General features: G+C 36.5%; 1 protein-coding gene across 2 annotated transcripts in view; it reads right to left on the reverse strand.

Annotated features, from left to right (window-relative positions):
- Positions 1–10,518, reverse strand: part of LOC127446496 (FYVE, RhoGEF and PH domain-containing protein 5-like) — a 30,034-nt gene extending 19,516 nt beyond the window's left edge. For both annotated transcript variants that reach the window (XR_007898217.1, XM_051707460.1), the window contains exons 1-2: positions 10,293–10,518; positions 865–3,380 (exon numbers count right to left, since the gene is read on the reverse strand). Coding sequence is in view for 1 of the 2 variants with exons in the window: in XM_051707460.1 (XP_051563420.1) it covers positions 865–3,305 (2,441 nt within the window). In the remaining variant the exon portion in view is untranslated. The remainder of the gene's footprint in view (positions 1–864; positions 3,381–10,292) is intronic.

Below are 10,518 nucleotides of genomic sequence, written 5' to 3' on the forward strand. Positions count from 1 at the left end.
TCAACCATCTACAAAAAAACAACAACAATAGTCATAAGAATAAAAACGATATACATTTTTAAATAACAATAATAATTTTTCTACAGAAGTTGCCTTGTTTTGACCAAACATACATAATTTATTTAAGTGCAAGGACTTATGGGTAGTCCACACAGCTGCAATTTTGTACTTGATAATTTTGAGTTAGTAGTACTCAAAGCCAAAGTTATTATGATTCTAAAATATGACAGTTCAAGTAATGTTTAATAAGGACCACTTAGGGGGCCTGGGTAGCTCAGTCAGTAAAGACACTGACTACCACCCCTGGAGTTGTGAGTTTGAATCCAGGGCGTGCTGAGTGACTCCAGCCAGGTCTCCTAAGCAATCAAATTGACCCGGTTGCTAGGGAGGGTAGAGTCACATGGGGTAACCTCCTCGTGGTTGCTATAATGTGGTTATCGCTCTCGGTGGGGCACGTGGTGAGTTGTGCGTGGATGCAGCGGAGAATAGCACAAAGCCTCCACACACGCTATGTCTCCACGGTAACGCACTCAACAAGCCACGTGATAAGATGTGCGGATTGACTGTCTCAGTCGCAGTGGCTACTGGGATTCGTCCTCCACCACCCGGATTGAGGTGAGTCACTATGCCACCACAAGGACTTAGAGCGCATTGGGAATTGGGCATTCCAAATTGGGGAGAAAAGGGGAGAAAATAAAAAAATAAGGACCGCTTAAATGTTTTTATTAATGGCAACTTTAGGGTTAAGAGAGTAACGATAACTTAATTAAAACTAAGAATAGTACAAATTTAAGCTTAAAGTTTAGTTGTTGTTTTTTTTCAATTTGAGATAACTGTTAGTATTTACAGTGTAAAGACTCATACCTATCTGTCTCTTGCTCAGAAGACTGACTTTTGCCCTGAAAGCCTGGCAGACTGCTCATATCCACATAACCATCAGTGTCACTGGTTGAACTCTGATTTCGTTGACTCTGTATGATGGGTTTCAGGAGGCGAATCTGCACATTCTCGTAGTGAGAAGAAGCATTTTGAACGTTCTCGTATTCCGATGAGTCAGCATTGGGAGTTGAAAAAGATCGAGGTTTAGAAAGGGGAAGGGGCTCAAAGAGGGAATGAAACAAATGATCTGGCACTATAGAAATGGTGCTGGAAGTCAAATCATTATTAAGGGTTAAGCTGAGTCCCGGTTTTTGCCTATTTTTTGGGAAGAGAAAGGAAGAGGGTGACATTTGTGGTGTGCAATCTGGGGTCCTCTTTAACTCAGGGCTGCCCATGCTGTGACTGATTAAATCCAGGCGTTTGCACGACCCTTGTGGACTTGACTCAGAGGAAGACCTGGAGGACAGAGAACGATTATCCATCATGCTTTTCCGATCAGATTTCCTGAGGAATCGTAATGGCAGAAGGTAACGTTTAAACCCAAAATCAGGTTTCTTGCAAGAGGCAACGATTTCACTTGTCAGGGATGGCGAACTTTTTCTGATTGGTCGTTTAGTGATGGAAGCCAGTTCAAAAGGGGGTGGTATATCTACTCTAGTGACTTTAGCTAAGTCTGTTGAGACGTGGACATCTTGTGAAATACATCCTAATGAGCCAGTTAGTGCAAGCCGACTATCACCAAGGAAACACTGATCTGTATAGAAGGAGCGTGGGTGTAGCAAAAGCCGGCCATTTCCTGTTGCTGGGCTACTTACTAGGTCAAGTTTCTTACTGGGGGTTTCCATAGAAATAGAGCGAGTCATAAAGTACTTCCTATTCTGAAGGAAGTCTTTTGATTGGATTTTTGGCTCTGTCTCTTCATACACATGTTCTTCTGTTAAACCAGTGAGTTCTGAACTGTCAGTTGTCATACTCAGTTGGTTCTTTAGAACTTCTTCTTGAATAATCCTCTCCTTCACTTGATTCTGTAGAAAACTTTGGCATTTAGTGTCAGGTTGCTGTTGAATAAGTGAAAGAGCACTGAAAAGGTCATGATTTAGAATAGCCTGATCATTCTCATGGTGACCTTTATCCACTGAATCTTTGTTACAGTAATTGTGATTTGCATCTGCTATATCCTCATAATCTAAAACTGTCTTAGTTCCTGTGACAAAGAATGGCTGAGATGAAGAAAATGAGGAACTCAACAAACAGGACTGACCAGACTCAAAGAGGTTTTCATCTCCACCATCTGATGTGGGATAGTCTGGAGGTTCAATGGTTGACGAGAGATCCTGTGAAGAATTTTTGTAGGACAAACTATGATCTTCTTGTTCCTCAAATTGCTCATTTTCCTCCTGCATTTCATCATCCTCTACCTCAATGGAAAATGAAGACAGATCAGAACTGTCTAATGCAGGATTGTCTGGAGTGTCAATGGCTGCCGAGAGATCTTGTGAAGAACTTTTGTCTGAAAAATGATCATCTTCTTGTTCCTCAGTGTTCCCTTTTTCCTCTTGCATTTCATCTTCCTCTTCCCCAATGGAAGTTGAAGACAATTCAGAACTGTCTGATACCTCTTCCATAGTAAGCATCATTATATCTCCATTGACATTCTTTTCTGTCTCTGTAATTTGTGGAGGTTCTGTTTGTTCAAAGAGGTCACACTCAGAAAGTCCATCTTTGTCTGCCAATGCCTCACCTGCATCGCAAATGTCTGGGAACATCCCATCTGTGTCTTCTTCATTTGAAAACATTGTGCTTGTGATTATACCATTTGGGTACATTCCATTTGGATAGAATCCTTTAATGAAAGTTTTGCCATAGAGTATTTCGTCTGTCAACATTCCATCAGTGTATGCTAATTGTCTGTAAACTGTATAAGAGGTTAATTTAGCATCACTGGAATTTTTATGTGATGTTGATACACCATTTTTAGTCAATCCCAATGCTATATTTTCTAATTCCTTTATGTGGATCTGGTCTGCCACTCTGCTATCATTCACCACTCTCTCACTGCATGAATTATAGTGAAAGTCCATTGACGTGCCGCCTTGTAGACTCTCCACCAAATCAAAGTCAATTCCCTTTGCCAACTCATCCCCGCATCCTAACTCACCCCCCTGTTCCAGAATAGCATCCTGTTCTGTCTCATCTCTTTGGACTGTCCTTTCCGTATGTATGAGTTTCTCAGTCTTCCCCTCTTTTGACTCCTCCTGGTCCAGCACTATTTTTCTATACATTTCTGTCATATGCTGTCTTGTGTTTGCAGGTTTAAGGCTTCTGTTAGGGTGGAGTATATTCAAGTAAATGTTAGAACTATGATGATGCAGAGGAAATTTTCTCGCTTTGGGTGCAACAGCTGGTTTGAGGTCCTGATTAGACATAGGCGACTGACATTGCCCCCTGAACAAACACAGCCTGGAAGTGTGCTTTGAGGCCTGGGGTATGCTCTTGAAACTCTGGAACACAATGTATAATAAGTAAATGTTAATATTTTACTGCAAAACTACCAATTACCAATAACATTTTGCTGGAAAATCCAGTAATCAGCTACAGTGATGACCATTAATGTAAACAAAATTGTTCCCAATCAGTGTTGGGTAAGTTACTCAAAATAAGTAACCCCCAAAAAATGACTAATTACTTCTCTAAAATGTAATCAAATTGCTTTATTGATTACTTCATCTAAAAAGTAATCACATTACTAATTAATTAACATTTAAGCAGTGGTGGAAAGAGTACTGATTTTTTTTACTTAAAAGTACTGCTACTGAGGAAATAATTCACTTCAGTACAAGTAGAAGTACTAAGAAATATTATGACTCAAGTAAGAGTAAATAAGTAGTTTGCCAAAAAACTACTGAAGTAATTACGTTACAAGTTACTTTATGAAAATTATATTATATATAGTAATATATGCTTCCATTTTTAGAACAAAGAAATTTTTGTTCTTGAAAGAAATATATGCTTCCTTTCACCAAAATGCATTAAATTGATCAAAAATACTGCCAAAATCATTAATTGCAAATTATTATTATGGTTTGAAATAATTGTTTTAAGTGGTATTTATTCCATTTTTGCTTTACCGTGATGGCAAACATATACTGTGTCACCTATTCCTTACAAAAGCAATCTAAAGTGCTAATTTTATACTCAAGAAAATGTTCTTATTATTAGAACAATTGAAAATGGTTGCGCTACCATGCAGAAATCAAAATACAGTGTTTTTTGCTGAGGTATAAGTTGCTTTACACTTGCAAGTCAAATTTTTGGTTTCAAAAATAGACAAAAAGAAACACATTTCTCCTGAAATTCTATTTTCTCCTAAAGTCTATTGTTTTAGAGAGATGAAGGCTATTCCATGAATTACTGTTTTGAAAAAAGAATCTCTAACCAGGATAGAAAGGAAAGTGGACGGCCCAGATGCACAACAAAAAGACAAGTAAATCACAATCTCTAGTTTGAGAAACAGACTCCTCACGGGTTCTAAACTAGCAGCTTCTAAATGCCAAAGACCTGCATTGCTGCAAGAGGATTCTTGACAAACAGAAAATTTTAAGAATACAACATTTATTTAAATAGAAATAGCCATTTAGAACATTCTAAATGTCTCTTAATCGTCTCTAAACTAGATAATGTGCATTGTGACTGAAACACATTCCTATTTCAGGTTTATTCTCATTCACGGATGTCCTAGTATTTTGGCTATTAAGTTAACATAGTGTACAAAACTAATATAATGCAATATCATAGAGGAGGAATTTATCCTCTATGGTATTGCAACAATTATCCAGATATGGAATGAGATTATTAAGCAAACTGCTATCAACTTGCCAACTGAATAAAATAAGGCAAATGTAAAACTTTTGAAGATATGATTGATTCAAACACTAAAAGTGATTGTTCTGTATGTATAATTGTATTACAGTTGTAATAATAAAGTCTTAATTAACATTATGGTTGCTTAACATATTATTATTAAGTAAATTGTAGCATTTGGTTGCATTATATTTTGTGATTTCTCATATCTTCTTTATATAACATCCATCACTTGCACACTTTTGGCCTCTAGCGGGTGAGGCTTTTAAACAGATAAACAGCAGAACAGGGAAGGGAAGTACAGTACAGCACCGTGAGCAAGAGTGTTACCTGCTAGGACAGTTTGTTTTGAACAAGAGGGGCGAACGGTTACGGAATTTAATGTGAATTTAAAGATCGCAATGTATGTAATTGTAACTATATCAGATATTTTTAATAAAACACGGGAACGGGGGCCTGGGTAGCTCAGTGGTAAAGACGCTAGCTATCACCCCTGGAGTTCGCTAGTTCACTAGTTAAAGTCCCAGGGTGTGCTGAGTGACTCCAACCAGGTCTCCTAAGCAACTAAATTGGCCCGGTTGCTAGGGAGGGTAGAGTCACATGGGGTAACCTCCTCGTGGTCGCAATAATGTGGTTCGTTCTCGGTGGGGCGCGTGGTGAGTTGACCATGGTTGCCGCGGTGGATGGCGTGAAGCCTCCACACGCGCTATGTCTCCGTGGCAACGCGCTCAACAAGCCACATGATAAGATGCGCGGGTTGGTGGTCTCAGACGTGGAGCCAACTGGGATTTGTCCTCCACCACCCGGACTGAGATGAATCACTATGTGACCACGAGTACTTAAAAGCACATTGGGAACTGGGCATTCCAAATTGGGAGAAAAAAAAAATGTAAACACGGGAACTTGTTGCCCCCATATTTTGTATTTCGGTGATATTATTGCCATTTTTGCCCCGAGTCCCCATTAATTTCCGACACTATTGGCATTGTATCTTTCTATGGTTTTTAAAAGTTTGATTTAGACTTATAGTAGCAAGTTTTATAGTAGCAAGTTTATTATTGCCATTTTTGCCCCGAGTCCCCATTAATTTCCGACACTATTGGCATTCTATCTTTCTATGGTTTTTAAAAGTTTGATTTAGACTTAGTAGCAAGTAATCAAGATATTTCCACGTATGTCAAACTACACTGAGTTAATGTTTGACAGTTAAAACATTGCCTACCTTAAAAACAAGTCAGAGCTCCAGACTAAAAAAATTATTTGGGAGCCATTGGGAGCCTAAACTGAAACATTAAGGAGCCAAATGGCTGTTTTTAGTTGCCAAATCACAGAATTGCTCGATTTAGATTGCTGTTCAAAAACAAGATAGAAAGCCGAAGAAAAGGAAGACAGCTGATAACCCATTAACCTGAGGTTTAATAAACAGTATATATTGTTGAGAAGATTAGTTTGCATTCCCTTTTGTCTCATAAATGTTCACACCCCTTTCATAATTTATATAAATATAAGAGATGAAAGGATTTTTTATTTAGTACTGCTCTTCAGAATCTGCATTTAGGTGACCAGACATCCCCGTTTTCCGGGAACAGTCCCGGTTTTTGGTGGCCTGTCCCCGGAAATGTCCCCATTTTTCCCGAGCGTTCAAGACAGCATTCATAGTGAAATATTACATTGCAAGAAAGCCGAGCAGCAAAGCCTACCATGTGTTGTTTATTCTGACCAACAGAGGGGGCTGCTCGCTATAGCAGCTTCAATTCATTCATCTTCCTTCACTGATTATTTGGTCGGGCCAGTTTTGCCATTAAGAACTGGACCAGGCAATTGAAGAGAATTATAATCATTGTTATAAGCTTCAAAGTAAGGCGCACATACTAGCTATTTATGTTATAAAGTTATATTGTTATGTATTTTATGCAGGGTCTGAATTTGGCGCAGGATTGTATTGAAAGTTTCCTTCATAATATGGGAATTCCCGCACAGACCGCACAAACTATAACATGCTGGTGAAAAGTAGTCAAATTAATCCCCACAGATGAACAAATAAAATCAATAATTGTATCTTTAATCAGTGTGTGTTGTGTATATCAGCACTATCGGCCCACCATATACCTGAACATATAACATAGACCTATACCTCAAATAGATTTCAAAGAAGAATATGACATTAATAACATGGAAAAATAAAAATGTATAATTTAATACTTGCAAAGAAATGTACAGTAAGTCATTATATTACAGCATAGATTTGCACCTTGCAGGGAAACAAATGGTGCTCCTTTTCACTCACAATACATCAGACTCAATCAAAATAAAAGGTAGTAATTAAGAAAAACAAGTCCATATGAGATACGCAAACAGTTAGGTAAAATAGTATTATAATAATTATTATTAACATTATTACACAATATTGAATATCTTTGTGTCATATGATAAAAGATGTTTTTGATGCTAAATGTTTACATTCTTCACCATATTCCATGAAATGATAAAGATGCTCAAAGGGCAGGACCCCCGTGCTGTGGAATCACCTGCAATAGTTCCTCATTGTTTATACATGTTTATTTAGTTCACTTTTATACCACAGTGTCATCTGTACAGCATAGAAAATAATTAACTCTTTGAAGATGAAACAGAAGACCACTAAAAATGATCAACTTTACCTCCGTGTTTGAATTTCATTGAGACATAGGCTAGTATTCAATAGAGCATGATATACCACACTGTAAAAAAAAATATTTCTATGATTTGTTAACTTTATATTTTTGCCAGATCAATTTCTTCAGATAACATAAGAATCTGTGCTTTTATTGAGTAAACTAATGGCACAATGGCAATGCACTGAAATAATGTAAAAAAAAAGAATAAAAAAAAAAAAGAAAAAAAAAAGTTAATTCCACTAATTGTTAGTTTACTAGACATTTTTATTCAAATTATTATTTATTAATTTAATTTTATTATAGAATCTTATTAGTAACCAGGTTACTTTTTTTATTTTATTTATTTAACCAAAAAATGTCTTACAGTGCATAGTTCAGCACATTTCCACATTCAACATGGTCAAAATACATAAAATCCGATTTGTCCCCTTTTTTAACAAGTAACATGAAATTTTAATGCCCTATTGAACACTGAACTTGAAATTTCCCCATTTTTCATTTCAGAAATCTGGTCACCTTAATCTACATTACAGACATTTACATAAAGTGTAGTGTATATATAGTAGTGTGTTGTCTTCTTGAGCATTAATGAATGTTTGCACCTTGTGTAATGGTTGTGTACAAGTCAAAAGCTTGATATATATATATATATATATATATATATATATATATATATTATATATATATATATATATTTACTGTTACCGGATGGCCCAGACACAGAGACTTACAAGAGTGCAAACTGAATGAAATCCCAGATGCAGTTTATTGTGCTACTCCAGTCCCAATCAATAATTACCAGAAGAAAAAAAATTGGTACACAGTACAGGAATTTTAATTATAAAGAAGCCCAAAATACACATGGGACTCTTATTTTGAAATGTACGCACTCCGAGTTGTGAGCTCACTGATGGCTGATTCGCTGAGAAAGTGAATCTGATTCAAACTGCTAACCTGAGCTCCTGAGTTTAAGCCCTCAGTTCTTTTCGGATGATTCATGAAAAAGACCCAGTTCAAATTAGTAATTTTTCACGACTCTCTCGTGCTCGTCAAAAACAGAACGGGTGAAAAGCGGCTCGAGACACACTGGCACTTTAAAGATGTATTCAATAACTCACAAGATGATATCTGACGAAACCGCATATGTACGCACACAACCCCGATGTCACCAATGGCGACTAGATTTTTGATGCAATCAATTATTTTTGGTCGAATTTGCAACCGTTTTAGTTGCAGTCTGGAGCCCTGCAAGTGAAGTTTGTTCAGTGGTTAAACGTGTTCAGACGATTCCCTCATACCTGAATGAACGGCTCCTTTCCAGAATAAAATGAAATATGCAGAAAATCACAGTATTGCAGTTCTTGTATAGTGACATGGCAGAAAGTCTTGAAGAAGCTAGGGAAGAGAGGACACCAGTGGCAGTTTATGCAAGCTGCTGTGCTCATGATGCTGTGCCCTGCAGGCTTCCATCGTGCCGTGCACAGCACGTTTTAGTTTATAAACAGATATAGCGCTTAGAACTTTCCTCTTCCCAAAAATTCAGAAATATTATGTATTTTTTTGTACTTTATAATTGTGGTGAAAAATAACTGTAGTGAAGTTGAATACTTCATTTTTAATCAACTCAAGCTAAAGTACTATTGTTTATTTATACTTAAAAAAGTAGAAAAATGTACTCAAGTACTGTAACGAGAGTCATTACTTTCCACCACTGCTTTTAAGTTACTTTCTAAATCACTTATCCTAGAAAAGTTTTTGGTTTTCTGCTCAAATTCAAAATGTCTATTTCCTACTTATTCATTGTAACACCCTTCAGCTGTCACAGAAACGCTAACAGACGTACAAATTCATATTTTAAATGTATTATACATATTACTTTAGCGCAAGTAATGTACTTAAAAGTAATTACTTTCATTGAAAGTCAGTAACTGTAATATGATTACAAGAATTTAAACTGTAATGTTACACTCCTTTTTGACTAAAAAGTAATTAGATTACAGTAACTAATTACTTTGTAAAAGTAAACCCATTTAAAGATCTTCAGACAGAAAACATATAACAATATAACTTTTATATAAAACGTTAGTTTTTAAAATGGTTCAACTAATGGAAGCAAATAATTCCTGTCTGGCCAATTCATACATTTATTTACTTTAATTAGTAACTGTTTAGGCAACTACGACTTTAAACAGGGTGCTTATTGGATACTGATACAGCATATCATTTTTATCAGGACCTCTGAGGTTAAAACTGCTTATTTCATTGGCTAATAAACATAAATGACTTTGAGTCCCTAGCTACAGTATTTAAAACAAGCAAAGCACATTTTAATAATTTTAAGATGTTTCCAGATTTGCGCAAGAGGTCAATGAATTTCAATGTCTTCCATTTAGGATTATATGACAGCTGTGGACGCAAAACAAAAGAGAAAATTTAAAGACATTAAGAGGCAAATAACATTTATCATATAAATTTATAATAACCTAAATAAAATAACATTTAGAGGTTCTTCATTGTTTATGTAACCCTGCGATCATGATGCGCTACAAACAACATTTATAGCCGCATCCAAGATTTACAATTAAACCTCTAATCAAAGCTACTTGCTTACCGACACTAACAGACCAACTATAAATTAGTCCATACAACATAATTAAACATAGCCATAAGTAACACAGTAAAAAAAAAGAACAATTTACTGAGAAAAACTGAATGCGAACTGAAGCCCTGAAAATCCTCTAGTCCGTTTTAACTCTGTACAATTTCTATTGCACACACTTTCATACATTTATATATGTTGTCACTCACATAAAAAGTCACTCTGAATCACGTTATCATCCTGTTTGAAGTGTGTTTGTCATTTGTTAAACAACATTAACAAATTTGAAAACTCACCTGCACTCATTCTCGATCATCATTTGAGTAGCCCATCTGAGAGACGCGCATCAAATCCATTTGAACACAATGGGATCGTAATCCAGAGGGAATTTACACGGGATTATAACTCGAGATTATTACATCAACCACAACATAGCACATTCTCTAACTACATCTAGCTGTTATGGCATTGCAGGACAGTGGCGCTCAGGGCACACCCATCCACACATGGACGAGACTTCGC

Source organism: Myxocyprinus asiaticus, chromosome 9 (genome assembly GCF_019703515.2).
Source record: "Myxocyprinus asiaticus isolate MX2 ecotype Aquarium Trade chromosome 9, UBuf_Myxa_2, whole genome shotgun sequence".
Classification (NCBI taxonomy): Eukaryota; Metazoa; Chordata; class Actinopteri; order Cypriniformes; family Catostomidae; genus Myxocyprinus; species Myxocyprinus asiaticus.